This window comes from Oncorhynchus masou, chromosome 33, assembly GCF_036934945.1.
Source record: "Oncorhynchus masou masou isolate Uvic2021 chromosome 33, UVic_Omas_1.1, whole genome shotgun sequence".
Taxonomy (NCBI): Eukaryota; Metazoa; Chordata; class Actinopteri; order Salmoniformes; family Salmonidae; genus Oncorhynchus; species Oncorhynchus masou.
In genome coordinates, this window is record NC_088244.1 from 31,899,238 (window position 1) to 31,914,253 (window position 15,016).

General features: G+C 47.6%; 1 protein-coding gene across 1 annotated transcript in view; it reads left to right on the top strand.

Moving 5' to 3' along the window:
• LOC135528272 (voltage-dependent L-type calcium channel subunit alpha-1D-like) overlaps window positions 1-14,689 on the top strand; it is a 33,567-nt gene extending 18,878 nt beyond the window's left edge. Inside the window, exons 25-47 of the mRNA XM_064957238.1 lie at window positions 237-344; window positions 429-481; window positions 623-769; window positions 860-1,061; window positions 1,217-1,375; window positions 1,541-1,651; window positions 2,093-2,176; window positions 2,461-2,481; window positions 2,674-2,859; window positions 2,975-3,040; window positions 3,129-3,220; window positions 3,478-3,637; window positions 3,724-3,851; window positions 4,047-4,143; window positions 4,298-4,400; window positions 4,507-4,608; window positions 4,874-4,998; window positions 11,011-11,121; window positions 11,316-11,905; window positions 12,140-12,495; window positions 12,603-12,715; window positions 12,866-13,243; window positions 13,580-14,689. Of these exons, the coding sequence (XP_064813310.1) occupies window positions 237-344; window positions 429-481; window positions 623-769; window positions 860-1,061; window positions 1,217-1,375; window positions 1,541-1,651; window positions 2,093-2,176; window positions 2,461-2,481; window positions 2,674-2,859; window positions 2,975-3,040; window positions 3,129-3,220; window positions 3,478-3,637; window positions 3,724-3,851; window positions 4,047-4,143; window positions 4,298-4,400; window positions 4,507-4,608; window positions 4,874-4,998; window positions 11,011-11,121; window positions 11,316-11,905; window positions 12,140-12,495; window positions 12,603-12,715; window positions 12,866-13,243; window positions 13,580-13,786 (3,699 nt within the window). The 3' untranslated portion in view covers window positions 13,787-14,689. The remainder of the gene's footprint in view (window positions 1-236; window positions 345-428; window positions 482-622; window positions 770-859; window positions 1,062-1,216; window positions 1,376-1,540; window positions 1,652-2,092; window positions 2,177-2,460; window positions 2,482-2,673; window positions 2,860-2,974; window positions 3,041-3,128; window positions 3,221-3,477; window positions 3,638-3,723; window positions 3,852-4,046; window positions 4,144-4,297; window positions 4,401-4,506; window positions 4,609-4,873; window positions 4,999-11,010; window positions 11,122-11,315; window positions 11,906-12,139; window positions 12,496-12,602; window positions 12,716-12,865; window positions 13,244-13,579) is intronic.
• The last annotated feature ends 327 nt before the right edge of the window (window positions 14,690-15,016 follow it).

Here is a 15,016-nt window from a genome sequence, read left to right on the forward strand (position 1 = left end):
TCTCTCTCTCTCTGTCTCTCTCTGTCTCTCTCTCTGTCTCTGTCTCTGTCGCTGTCTCTGTCTCTGTCTCTGTCTCTGTCTCTGTCTCTGTCTCTGTCTCTCTCTCTCTCTCTCTCTCTCTCTGTCTCTCTCTGTCTCTCTCTCTGTCTCTCTCTCTGTCTCTGTCTCTGTCTCTGTCTCTCTCTCTCTCAAATAACTGTGCAAACATGCTCTTGTGTCTGCGCTTTTGCTGACAGAACGTAGTGCAGTGCGTGTTTGTGGCAATCAAAACCATCGGAAACATCTTGATCGTCACAACGCTCCTCCAGTTCATGTTTGCTTGTATTGGAGTGCAGCTCTTCAAGGTACTTGGTCATTGCTTTTTTGAAAACACTCCGTGTGGTGCCTTCTCGTTATAAAGTCATGTTTGTCTGCTCTGTGTGTTACAGGGAAGATTCTACAGTTGCACCGATGAAGCTAAACACACTCCATATGAGTGCATGTAAGACTTTATTTTTGGTCTTTTATTTTGTCTTTCTCTTAGCCAATGTCCCACTCAAATTCCTGTCATTACATACTATATTTTATTACTAATAAGCATAGCTTTGTGTGTGTGTGTGTGTGCGTGCGTTTTGTGTTTTAGGGGGACGTTTGTGGTGTATAAGGATGGTGATATGAATCACCCTATGGTGAGAGAGAGGAAATGGCAAAACAGTGAATTCAACTTTGACAATGTGCTGCAGGGCATGCTGGCCCTGTTCACTGTGTCTACATTTGAAGGCTGGCCACAGTGAGTACCAAGACCACGCATGAGTACATACGATGACTCTCTGTTTATTCTGTTGTTCTTGTGTAAATATCTCTTATTATAAACTCGTAGGCTGCTGTACAAGGCCATCGACGCCAATGCTGCGAACCACGGCCCTATCTACAACTACCGTGTGGAAATCTCCATATTCTTCATCATCTACATCATCATCATTGCCTTCTTCATGATGAACATCTTCGTGGGCTTCGTCATCATCACGTTCCGTGAACAGGGAGAATCTGAGTTCAAAAACTGCGAACTGAACAAAAATCAAGTTAGTTGTTTTCCTTGAATAACTTATTACGACGCTCATTATAATCACAAAGCCACTGTGCCTTATTATCATGTGAAAGCCCTTCAGTCGACTGATATTGCGAGTTTTCACTTGACTTCCCACCTTGCCTGTGTCTCCTGTCCTGCCCTCCACAGAGACAGTGTGTGCAGTACGCTCTGAAAGCCAAGCCCATCAAGATCTACATTCCCAGAAACCCTTCCCAGCTAAAGTTCTGGAAGATCATCGCCTCCAGCCAGTTTGAGTACATCATGTTTGTCTTAATTCTTCTCAACACTCTCACCTTGGCTGTGCAGGTACAATAGTGCAGTCCCTACTACGCCCAGTCATAATGTACACATCATGTATATTACAAGAGGAATAAGATTGTAAATAGTTTTTCTAGAAAATGATTGGAAATATTTGACATAGTTTATCATGAGGAAGATAAATTCAAATAAATGAATGTCCTCTCCTTGCAGCATTATGAGCAGTCTAAAACATTCAACTCTGTGATGGACATCCTCAACTTGATCTTCACAGCCCTATTTACCATAGAGATGATCATCAAGCTACTGGCTCTCAGAACACATGTGAGTTCAACAGGCGTTCACTGGACACATTTTGATATAAATACTGTGTTCTAATGTTCCATGTTCTGATGTTCCGATGCCATGTTCTAATTTTCCAATTGCATGTTCGACTGTTCCAATACCATGTTCCAATTTTTGTAATTATTTTAACTAGGCAAGTCAGTTAAGAACAAATTCTTATTTTCAATGACGGCCTACGAACAGTGGGTTAACTGCCTGTTCAGGGGCAGAATGGCAGATTTGTACCTTGTCAGCTCGGGGATTTGAACTTGCAACCTTTCTAGTTACTTGTCCAACGCTCTAACCACTAGGCTACCCTGCTGCCCCACGTTAATGTTCCGATACCATGCTCTAAAGTTCCGATACCATGCTCTAATGTTCCAATACCACGTTTTAATGTTCCATACTATTGACGGTGTTTGTGTGTGTCTGTGTATCCAGCAATATTTCATCGATGCCTGGAACTCCTTTGACGCTCTGATCGTTGTGGGCAGTGTGCTAGACATCGTGGTCTCCGAGCTCAGTGTGAGTACTCTCTCTGTCTCTCCTTTAGCTGCTTCATGTTTCCTCCTCTCTTCCATCTTCAACCCTTCTCTTTACTTCAGGGAAACGTGATACTTAGAAAAGGCTTGCAATATAGGCCTGCAAAACGGTTTGTGTACAGTTATTCATTGTAACATCTCTGTCTAACAAACACATAGCTTTATAAAGCGCTTGTGTGTGTTCTGTCAAATACTAAATGATATCTTATGTATATTTTCTGTTTTCTTCCTTGTCTCTGGTATCTTTGAAACTTCTCATCAATCCAGGGAGGGGACGAGGATGTTGAAGTAAGACCACGACAGGAAAAACAATTCTCTCTCTCTCTTTCCTTCTCTCTCTGTCTTTCTCTCTTTTTTTTTATCTCTGTCACTATCTGTCCCTCTCTCTCTCATTTGAAAAAATGATTTCCTTTCCCCTGTCTCTCCATGAATAGTGTGAAAACAAGCAGCTGTTCTCTAAACCTCTGTGTTTCTCTCCAGGCAATCGAGGCCGCAGCCCAAGCTGCTGCTGTAGCCGTACCTGGAGCTCCGCCCGTGGCCAAGAAGGAAAGCGGAAAAGTGTCCATCACATTCTTTCGTTTGTTCCGAGTCTTGCGATTGGTCAAGCTGCTCAGCAAAGGGGAGGGCATTCGAACCCTCCTCTGGACTTTTGTCAAGTCCCTCCAGGTCAGTGCTAGGTTCAAACAGATGTCAAGACACACAGATAGAGACAGACAGACACTGGTGTATAATTTATATTTGTTAAATAAAATGTATCTCTATACATCCCCCACGTTCACAGGCCTTGCCATATGTCGGTCTACTTATTGCAATGATTTTCTTCATCTACGCTGTGATCGGCATGCAGGTGGGTCTCCTCCCATTCATTGTATCCCTTTCTTATGTCTTTAAAATGCAGCTGGTGACAATATGACCTATGCTCTAACCTTTTGCAGACATTTGGAAAGATTGCTATAGATGACAACTCACATATCAACAGGAACAACAACTTCCAGACCTTCTTCATGTCTGTCCTGCTGCTCTTCAGGTGAGTTTTGCAGGACAAAGAGGTAAATAGTAGATAGTTAGAAGCTCAATCACAGTCTATTTTTCTCCCCCAGCTCTCCACTTCCATTTCTGCTCTTATTTTTCTCTCCTCTTCAACCTTTAATCTCCTCTCCTCTCCTCTCCTCTCTTCTTCCTCCTGTATCTCCTCTCCTCTCCCCTTCCTCCTGTGTCTTCTCTCCTCTTCCTCCTGTGTTAACTTAGCTTTCCTTAGTCCTAACGTGTGTGTTCTTCTTGCAGGTGTGCCACCGGAGAGCAGTGGCAGGAGATCATGTTGGCAGCGTTGCCAGGGAGACCCTGTGACCCCGAGTCAGACTTTGAGCCCGGGGATGACAACATGTGCGGCAGCAACCTGGCTTACATCTACTTCATCAGCTTCTTCATGCTCTGCGCTTTCCTGGTGAGACAACTGTCTGTGAGAGGTGTCTTTTGCAAAAGAGAAATCAGATCAGCTGTGATTGATACACTCTTTGTTCCTCTTCTCAGATCATTAACTTGTTCATTGCTGTCATCATGGACAACTTTGAGTACCTGACCAGAGATTGGACCGTACTGGGTACTCATCACCTGGACGAGTTCAAACGAGTCTGGTCGGATTATGACCCAGAGGCGACGTAAGAGACCCCTCTCTCAATCGTTTTTTAGATTTTTCTTTTCAAATTGAAAAAGGATCAACGGGATATGGCCTTTATTCAGGAAACCCGTTCTGTATCTCTGTCCTCTATCTTCCTTTTACTTCTTACTCTCTTCTCGTCCATCCCTTTCCCCTATTTGGTCCTTTAATTGTGCTGTTTTTGTCTCTATTGCAGGGGTCGAATCAAACATATCGATGTGGTCACTATGCTGCGCAGGATCCAGCCACCCCTTGGTTTTGGCAAACTGTGCCCCCATCGTGTGGCCTGCAAGGTAGGGCAGATCACATTTTAATGTTAAAGGTTGAATAAATTAAATTATAATGAACGTGTTAACTTCTAATATTTATATAATTGAATGTTTGATATATGTCAGATATTGTGCAGTGAGAATTGACTCTATTTCATCTGCTTGCTTGTCCTGTTAGAGGCTGGTTGATATGAACGTGCCGCTGCTCAGCGACGGGACAGTCACCTTCAATGCCACCCTGTTTGCGCTGGTCAGAACCTCACTCAAGATCAAGACCGAGGGTCAGTCAGGTCACATACACAGAGTGTATCATTCACACATTATTATTTAGTGCAGTGGTGCTTGGGGCCTTTACTCCTATGTTTTTAAAGGTCTTGTGTCCATTAGGGCCTGTTGACCAGGACAACGAGGAGCTCAGGGCCATCATTAAGAAGATATGGAAGCGCACTAAGCCCAAGCTCCTTGAAGAGGTCATTCCACCCCCTAGAGGTAAACCATAGGATGTGCCATTTCAGCCAACTAGACAGACGTATTACCGTATGCTACCGTATAACCACACAGACCACTCTAATGGTAGTTTATGCATTTTACAGAAATAAGTTACAGAAACACAGGTTTCTTTCTGTATCTCCCTATTGTCTGTGTTTTTTTCTCTTTTAGTTCGTCTCTATCACTTTCCCATTTGCCTCCTCCCTTTGTTTAAGATGTATTTTTTCCCTGTTCTCCTCCTCTGATGTGATTCTTCCTGACTCAGGGGAAGAGGTGACTTGTGGGAAGTTCTATGCCAGCTTCCTGATCCAGGACTACTTTAAAAAGTTCCGCAAGAGGAAGGAGCGGGAGAGGAAGAAGAAGGGAAAAGACAAGAAAGACTCCCTCCAGGTATACCAGTTACCTGTTAACATGTTGTGGTAAACCGCAGGGTGTTGGGTTGAGCGTGCAGAGATTGACACAGAGACAGGGAGGCTTTATTCCATTAAAACATCTTCACTAATACAGAAAATAAACATAACAAAGTAAATCACTGAGGTTTTGCTCGGTCCTTCTTCTCTCCTTTCGCTTGGTGTCGGCCTCTCCCCGTTCTCTCTTGTGGTGTGCCACCGTGCTCCTTTTATTTGGCACTTTCCTCTAAGTGATCAGGGTGATGGTCAGTGATCAGGGTGAACTTCCTCCCGAGGAGGTAATACTGGAGAGTGTGCGAACATAGTGCATCCTTCAGTGCCTGGAACGCTGCCTCTGTGTCCTCCGTCCATCACACCATCTGGGGTAGTCATGCCTTTGTTAAGTCTGTGAGGGGAGAAGCTATTGCGGCAAAGTGAGGTATGAATCTACTGTAGTACCCTGTTAACCCAAGGATTGACTTCACCTGCCTCTTGGTTCAGGGAACGGCCATTCCCTAATGGCAGCGATTTTTGGGGTTTCACTTTTCCCCTCCCGATCTGATAGCCCAGATACTCCACCTCGGCGTAGCCCAGCTTGCACTTGTGTAGGTTTGCGGTCAGACCTGCACCCCCGCATCAACCATGGCCTGCAACCTACCCAGATGAGACTCCCAACTGTCACTGTGCACAATTATATAATCCAGATAAGCAGCTGCGTACTCACTGTGCGGCCGCAGGACGCGGTCCATGAGTCGCTGAAAGGTCGCTGGTGCCCCGTGGAGCCCGAAAGGCAGAACCAGGTAGTGGTATAGCCCCCCCGGGGTGGAGAAGGCAGTCTTCTCCCGGGAGGCCGCTGCCAGTGGCACTTGCCAGTACCCCTTCGTCAGGTCCAAGGTTCTGATGTATCTCGTCATCCCCAAGCGGTCGATCAGTTCATCCACCCGGGGCATGGGGTAGGCATCGAACTTACTGACCTCGTTCAGGCCCCGGAAGTCATTACCGAAGAGGATTTCGGAACCAACATTATGAGGCTAGACCACTCATTGTTTGATTCCTCCAGTACACCCATTTCTAGCATTGTCGTCACTCCGCACTGGACCGCCAACCTCCAGGTTTCTGGTATCCGGTATCCGGTATGGCCGTTTACGCACTTTTTCTCCCAGACGGGTGTGGATATGATGTTCCACGAGATCCGTGCGCCCCGGCACCTCGGAGGAAACACGGCCGTATTCAGCTGGACCAACTCTCTGAGCTCTTGTCATTGGGTCGGGCTGAGGTCTTCCCCCATTGCAACTTCGACCGAGGGCGGGCCCTGCTGTGGCCGGGTCCATGTTACGCACAGCGCCTCGCGTGCGTGCCATTTCTTCAGTAAGTTCACATGGTAAAGCTGGAGGGGTTTTCTCCGCGCAGGTTGGCGGACATTATAGTTGATGCCACCTACCCGCTCAACGATGTTGTAGGGCCCATGCCACATAGCCAGGAATTTACTCTCCGATGTAGGGATCAGCACCCAAGACCTTCTCACCTGGTTGGAACTCTCGTGGTTGGGCCCCCCGGTTGTAGACACGCTCCTGAGCCAGGTACTCTCTCACCACTGGCCAAATCGCCGTCATCCTCTCCCTCATCTCCTTCACATGTTCTACCACGCTGCGAAGGGGGGTCGGCTGCTCTTCCCAGACATCCTTGGCATACAGGAGCTCATAGGGGGAGAACCCTGTGCATGCTTGGGGTACGTCGCGCACTGAAAATGTCAGGTGGGGCAGTGGCTGGTCCCAGTTCCTCCCATCTCTCTCGATGACCTTATTCAGCATCTGTTTTAGGGTCTTATTGAAGACTTCCGCCAGCCCGTCTGTTTGTGGATGGTACACACTGGTCCTCACCTGTTTTATTCGGAACAGATTACAGTCGTCTTTCATCACATGAGACATGAACGTGGTGCCCTGGTCCGTCACGACTTCCCGTGGAATACCCACCCTGCTAAATAAATGGAAGATCTCCCGTGCGACACCTTTTGATGCATAGCAAATCAAATCAAATCAAACGTATTTATATAGCCCTTCGTGCATCAGCTGATATCTCAAAGTGCTGTACAGAAACCCAGCCTAATACCCCAAACAGCAAGCAATGCAGGTGTAGAAGTACGGTGGCTAGGACAAACTCCTGAGAAAGGCCAAAACCTAGGATGAAACCTCGAGAGGAACCAGGCTATGTGGGGTGGCCAGTCCTCTTCTGGCTGTGCCGGGTGGAGATTATAACAGAACATGCCCAAGATGTTCAAATGTTCATAAATGACCAGCATGGTCAAATAATAATAATCACAGGCAGAACAGTTGAAACTGGAGCAGCAGCATGGCCAGGTGGACTGGGGACAGCAAGGAGTCATCATGCCAGGTAGTCCTGAGGCATGGTCCTAGGGCTCGGGTCCTCCAAGAGAGAGAAAGAAAGAGAGAAAGAGAGAATTAGAGAGAGCATAAACTACTGCAGCATAAATACTGGAGGCTAAGACAGGAGGGGTCGGGAGACACTGTGGCCCCATCCGATGATACCCCCGGACAGGGCCAAACAGGAAGGATATAACCCCACCCACTTTGCCAAAGCACAGCCCCCACACCACTAGAGGGATATCTTCAACCACCAACTTACCATCCTGAGACAAGGCCGAATATAGCCCACAAAGATCTCCGCCACGACACAGCCCAAGAGGGGGCGCCAACCCAGACAGGAAGATCACATCAGTGACTCAACCCACTCAAGTGATGCACCCCTCCTAGGGACGGCATGAAAGAGCACCAGTAAGCCAGTGACTCAGCCCCTGTAATAGGGTTAGAGGCAGAGAATCCCAGTGGAAAGAGGGGAACCGGCCAGGCAGAGACAGCAAGGGCGGTTCGTTACTCCAGAGCCTTTCCATTCACCTTCACACTCCTGGGCCAGACTACACTCAATCATATGACCCACTGAAGTGATGAGTCTACAATAAAGAATACAAGGTTGAGACCGAGTTTAAGTCTCTCACATGGGTAGGCAGACCATTCGGGATTGCCTCAGGACACTGGGTGGCGTAATCCATAATTACCAGGATGTATTGGTGTCTCCTCGCGGTCTTCACCAATGGAACCACCAGATCTATTGCCACCCGCTCGAATGGCACTCCTATAATGGGCAAGTGAACCAAAGGGTTTTGATAAATGCACCCTCGGAGCTGTGATTTGGCACTCCGGGCAACTAAGGCAGTAGTCCTCCACGGCGTGCTTGACTCCAGTCCAGTGGAACCAGTTCCCGATCCACTCCCTGGTTTTCTCCATTCCAAGGTGTGCCCCAAGCAAGTGGGTGTTAGCAAGCTGCAACACAGTCCTAACATACTGGCTGGGTATGAGTAACAAGTCTTTTGTCTCCCCATTATGCTTTACTACCTGATACAATAAATTCTGCTTGACTGCGAAGTGGGGGTAGCGCCAATCACTCGTTCCCCGGTTCTTCCTTCCTCTCTTGTCTGAGCCACTGCACGTGCGCCAGGGTCGCCATGCTGCCGGAGTCTAGCAGAACGCTGGTGTCTATGCTATCAATCCATACAGGAACCATCGGAGGGGCCGTCATGGTGTGCGCCCAACAGGAGGTGACGTAACTCGCCATTCGGGTTACCCCAGAGCTGGGGGATGCAGAGGGCATGGCCTCCTCCCGGAACGGGACAGCTCCACGCAAGGTTCCCCGGCTCACCACACTCATAGCAGCGTCTCTGATCTGGGTCCAGCAGCCGCCGACGTCGTTGGCTTGGGTCACCCTCCCTCTTCACAGCCTTGGCTGGTTTCGTCAGGCCCCCTTCAGCCCCTCGCCTCTCTTTGGGTTGTTCGTCCCCCTCGCCACGTCTCCTCTCTCCGCTCGGGCCCCTCTCAGCAGGTCACGGGTGTTCTGGTGAATTTCCACCACTGTCAACAATTCCTCCAGGGTCTGGGGGTTCTGCATGCTCACCGTCTTCTTCATCTTGTATGGCAGGGCCTGAAGGTATTTATCCGGGACAAGCTTGTCGAGCATCGGGAGGCACGGTACTTCCGTCAGTAGCCAGCCCTTGGTCAGGCGCACCAGGTCGCTCATCTGAGCACTGGGGGGGAAGGGTGGGGTCAAAGGCCCAGTCGTGGACCAGTTGTGCACGGCGTGCGAGATTGAACCCATAACGGCTCAGTATCTGCCGTTTGAGTCCCTCATAATTCGCGGCCTGGTCAGTGTTCAAATCAAAGTAGGCCTTCTGGACCTTCCCAGAGAGGTAGGGTGCCAACAGGCTAATCCACTTGGGCTTGTGCCATCCTTCCCCCTGTGCCGTCCTCCCGAAGGTGCACAAATACGACTCCACGGCACCTTCTTTCGGGCCAGACTCCTGAGCCCTCCCAACCTTCAACTGGGCTACCTCCACTACTAGTATGAGGTTATGTTGGTGCTGCTCCTCCAGTGCTTGCTCCTGGAGAGCCTGTTGCTTCTGCTGGCTGAGGATGAACTGAGCCACCAGCTCCTCCATGGTAATCTCCGTACGCTCGACCACACGGCACCCAAAGCTACTGAGATGCACGCATTCTCCACCATATGTGGTAAACCGTGGGGTGTTGGGTTGAACTTGCAGAGGTTGACACAAGAGACAGGGAGGCTTTAGTCCGCAAAAACAACTTTACTAATACAGAAAATAAACGTAACTTCTTATGGGCAGGTGGGACGGTAGCGTTCCACCTGGCCAACATCCAGCCAACATCCGGTGAAATTGCAGAGTGAGAAATTCAAACTTAACTTTCATAAAATCACAAGTGTAATACATCAAAATAAATCTGAATTTCTTGTTAATCCATCTGCTGTGTCAGATTTCAAAAATGCTTTACGGCGAAAGCACACCATGCGATTATCTGAGGACAGCGCCCTGCATGCAAAAGCATGAAAAACATATTTCAACCAGGCAAGTGCGCCACGAAAGTCAGAAATAGCGATATAATAAATGCCTTACCTTTGATGATCTTCTTCTGTTGGCACTTCAAAAGGTCCCAGATACATCACAAATGGTCCTTTTGGTCAATAATGTCCTTCTTTATATCCATGAAAACTCAGTTTAGCTGGCGCGCTTCAGTCAATAATCCACCCAGTTTCCCTCCATCAAAATGCATACAAAATGAATCCCAAACATTACTAATAAACTTTTCCAAACAACGTTTATAATCAAACCTTAGGTACCCTAATACGTAAATAAACAATCAAATTTAAGACGGAGAATCGTTATTGTCTTTACCGGAGGAAAATACCAAAGAACGCGCTCTCTTCCACGCGTTTGGAAACACTACAGCCAAAATAGGAGCCACCTAGAAAAACTACATTTTCCGGCTCAATTTTCCAAAAACCAACGTGAAACTCTTTCTAAAGACTGTTGACATCTAGTGGAAGCCCTAGGAACTGCAATCTGTGAGGATTTCGCCTTATAATAAAAGTGACAGCCATTGAAAAGAGTGGTAGGCTGAATTTTGGTTTTTGGGATGGTTTGTCCTCTGGGTTTCGCCTGCCATATCAGTTCTGTTATACTCACAGACATAATTGTAACAGTTTTAGAAACTTCAGAGTGTTTTCCATCCAAATCTACCAATTATATGCATATCCTAGCTTCTGGGCCTGAGTAACAGGCAGAAAATACTGCCCCCTACCCAAGAGAGGTTAACAAAGAAAATCCCTGAGGTTTGGCTCGGTCCTTCTTCTCTCCTTTCACTTGGTGTCGGTCTCTCACCGTTCTCTCTCGCGGTATGCCACCGTGCGCCTTGTTTTTGGCCTCCATGGTTGGTTGTCACTTTCCTCTAATTACCTCCACTTAGAGATGTCTGTGTCGGGGTGCCCAGCTCCTGTCTTCCCAGCAGAGGGAGCCAACGTCGCCTCATGTACCTCCCCTCTATTACCATCCCCGGGGTAGACCTCCTGGGATAACACAACGTGTTGTCACTGTTTGGTGTCTTTGTGTGTGTGTTTGTGTATCACACTGTGTGTGTTTGTGCATCAGGCAGGGCTCAGGTCACTGCAGGCACTGGCCCCAGAGTTGCATCTGGCCTTGGCAATGGAGGGAGAGGATGAGGAGTGTGTGGAGGGAGAGTTGGATGAAGAGTTCTTCAAGGTAAGTGATTGAATGTCATTAGTGTATCAAAATAGTATATACTGAAGTGATTGGTCTGTTCTCTGTATTTGACATTGCTCAAATAAGCAAATATCACATACAATAGGTAAGCATAATAAATGCTTATAATATTTACAACAAAAACAGTTGACTGTATATTAAAGCAAATCTCTTTTGTTTCCTCCTCCCTCCAGAATGACAACGTTTTCGAAGATCCTGGCACCTCTGCCACAAGTACTCCATCCACCACTCACATGCCAGCTGACATAGAGGAGGGCACCACCACTATCTTCATGGAGCCCTTCGTCGAGCCCACAATATCCAGCAACGTGGTCACAGAACAGCCATTGACAGTCAGCGAGAAACCAGCATCAGCTCTCTCATCCTTTGATGTAGTGATGGAACAGCCCACGAGATCTGAGGCCATCCCTCCACCAGAAGACACACCAGCCCCGCCCCAACCAGCCCCAGCCGCATCACCACCAAAAGATCCATCCCCTCCCCAACCAGCACCAGTTGCAAACCCACCAAATGCCCCATCCCAGCCTCAACCAGCCCCAATTGCATCCTCACCAAATGTTGCTTCTCCACCACAGGTGGTTACTCAATCCCCACCTCAAATAGTGTTAGCCCCACCAGAACCAGAGGCACCTGAAATAGTGTTAGAGGCAGCCCCTGCCCCACCTCAACCAGAGCCATTGATGGAGGGAAGAGGAGGTGAAACTTCCACTACACAGCAGGTGTACTACCCGCAGTACCCAGTGAGCATGCCAACAAACAACGGGTGAGTGGAAAAGGGAGAGAAGAGGAACTGGGTGAAAGGGGTTGAAGAGTCAGTGTGTGTGCGTGTGTGCGTGTGTGTGTGTGTGTGTGTGTGTGTGTGTGTGTGTGTGTGTGTGTGTGTGTGTGTGTGTGTGTGTGTGTGTGTGTGTGTGTGTGTGTGTGTGTGTGTGTGTGTGTGTGTGTGTGTGTGTGTGTGTGTGTATTCATAAGTGTTCCCTTTCCCTCAACTTCACAGGCATGTGTATCAAGAGCAACCTGTAGCATCCCCTATCCCGTCAGAGTACATGCAGAGTCCTACTCCTAACTTCACCAATGGGAGAGCTGCAGGAGTGCCCTACGCCAATGGAAATGGCATGAATGGGAACGTCTCCAATGGCGGTATGAATGGAGGTAGTGTGAATGGAGGTAGCATTACCGGAAGTAGCATGAGTGGCTACACTGGCAACGGTTACAACGGAAATGGATACAATGGAAACGGCTACAACGGAAACGGCTACAATGGAAATGGCTACAATGGAAACGGCTACAATGGAAACGGTAACGGATTGGAGCAGTATGTCCGGAGACGTGTTCTTCCTCCCACTCCTGCAGGTAATCATCACATGGTCTCAGTCTTTCTCCTCGACACCAGTAGAATCAGTAGAACTAGAAACACCCAGTGACCGTCTTAATACATTTCCATGTATTTTCCCTTCCAGGTCGCAAGCCGCCCTCCTTTAACATCCAGTGTCTGAGGGCACAGCATAGCGCGGATGACATCCCCATCCCTGGCACGTACGAGAGTAACTCGCCCCCATGCAGATCCAGACTGGTAAGACACAGACACATGCAAAAGAATAGCCAACCAATGCTCACATGAATCAGAGACACCTTTTGATTTGGTGCCAAATTTGGAATTGAAAGCGTTTGAATGTAATAATAGAAATCAAGATTTTAATCATTGTCCTCCATCTTCCTCCAGAACCTTGACTCCCGCCGCAGCAGTGCCTCCTCAATGTCCTCTGCTTCCTGGGCCAACAACGGAGGAGGACATGCAGGGTCGATGCCAGGAGCAGGGGTGTCGGCAGCATCAACAGCAGCAGCAAAGAGAGGGCGTCTGCTCTACGCCCCTCTTATGCTGGTGGATGAGGCCAGGGGCACCAAGCAGGTGTGGGGAGACAGGACCCAGGCCACCTCCAGCCTCCCTGCTATTGCAACCAGGCCCAGTGGCTGGTACCCTGGAGCCCCGACACTCCCTGTGCCCACCCCCCAGAACAGGAGCTACACCAATGGCAGGGTGCCCTCCCAGATCAGCCAGAGCCTCATAGAGAAGGGCAGTGCAGACAGCCTGGTGGAGTCGGTAAGTGATGGATGAAATAGTATGTCCTGATGAGAGTAAGATAAAAGTCCCAAGGCTACTTACTGTTTAGGATATACAGTACTTATCAGGGTAATAGTGAGTGGAAAAGTCAAGAGCACTCCAAGCCTCAGTAATTCACCTCAATTCACCTTTTTTATGAATTTCAATTAGCCTACAGTGTAAGTTAGTCAGTGATTTAAACCCCATGAAAGTTCCTCTATTTATGAATATTCAATAAACACTTGTAAGCTGTAGGTGGGAGAGGGAGAGAGAGAAAGAAAGAGAGAGAGAGAGATTTGTGTTCACTGTTTCACAACTCTCCTTACTCTCCCACAGATCCTGATATCGGAAGGCTTGGGCCTCTATGCAAGAGACCCAAAGTTTGTGAACTTCGCCAAGCGAGAGATCGCGGATGCATGTAACATGACCATTGATGAGATGGAGAACGCAGCCACAGACCTGCTGACCCGTTCGGCAGGCCAGCCAATAGGACGCTTCGAGGATGAGCTGGCTGACGAGATGAACTGTGTGATTTCCTACTGAGACTTAGAGAGAGGAAAGAGAGAGGAAGGAAGGGGAGTGGGGGGGAGAGGGAGGGTAGGAGAGTTGGAGGGCAAGGAGATAGAGCCTTACCTCTTTGTCTACATCAACATAGGGGGTAAGGATGGCGAGGCAAGCTGTTGATCTTAGAAAATTGTCAATGTCTCTTTGATCAGTGTAATTTTCTCTTCCAGATCTTCTCATGTAATTTGGCTTTGTTGAAAGCATCAGTGTGTCTTGAACAAGAGCCTGAAATAACCATACTACATTTGACAGCATATACATAGAGCAACTATTGAGGTTTGGCCACAATACTCTTGAAAAGTTATTTCCAATGTAAGAGTGCACAGTACTATAGCCTTCCAAACGGGATTACAATTCTTATTCTACCATGAAGTATTTCTCGCTATTTCAAAAGCGGCACTTTCTGCCTTGTATTTCCATTTTGTACTGAGCTTGATTTGCCGTCCCTTTTATGTAACCCAAAATCATACAATCCCCCTGCTAAGACCATAGAAATATATTAAAAGCAGAGGCATAAATCCAATAAATTAACACCTTGTCTGTTGTGCAAGTGAGCTCCAGTTGTAACTACAGATCATGAAACAGGGTTTGTGTGTGTCGTGTCAGTGGCCCAATGAAGCATTAGCCTAGCGTTAGCATTAGACATTTGAACCATGTCATGTATGATTATGTCAACAGAAATGCCACAGAAGATTCTCATGACAGTCACCGTAGTCTTCCTCGGTGAGAAACTTTGACGTCGGATTTATGTACATATGCGGTCAAGAGGAAAGCAGCTTGTAAACGTAATAATAACAATTGTTAGTTTTGTTTTATTGTGACTGCTAATACTTTGAAATGTCAGGTATTTCTGTGTGTACATTAATAAAGTGTCATGTCTTTTTCTCAAAGTTGTAATGCAGATCATTTAGTGACACTGGAATTCCGTCATTAAAGATAGTGGAGACAGGACTCGTGTTAAATAACTGGTAAGCATGTAGTTATTTGTGATCTGGTAAGCACTGTATATATCTAAACAACTATAGAGCGTGATCTTAAGGAACAAAACGCACACAAAAGAAACACATGAATTCCATAATGACTCATTAGTGCACTGGCAGATGGAGAGCATCTGTGTTTCCTCGTTCCCACTCCATTCTACATTTAGAAACTCCTCTTTAATTACCATGGCAACACTTGGCTTAGTGGGTGATTTTCAGGTGTTATTGT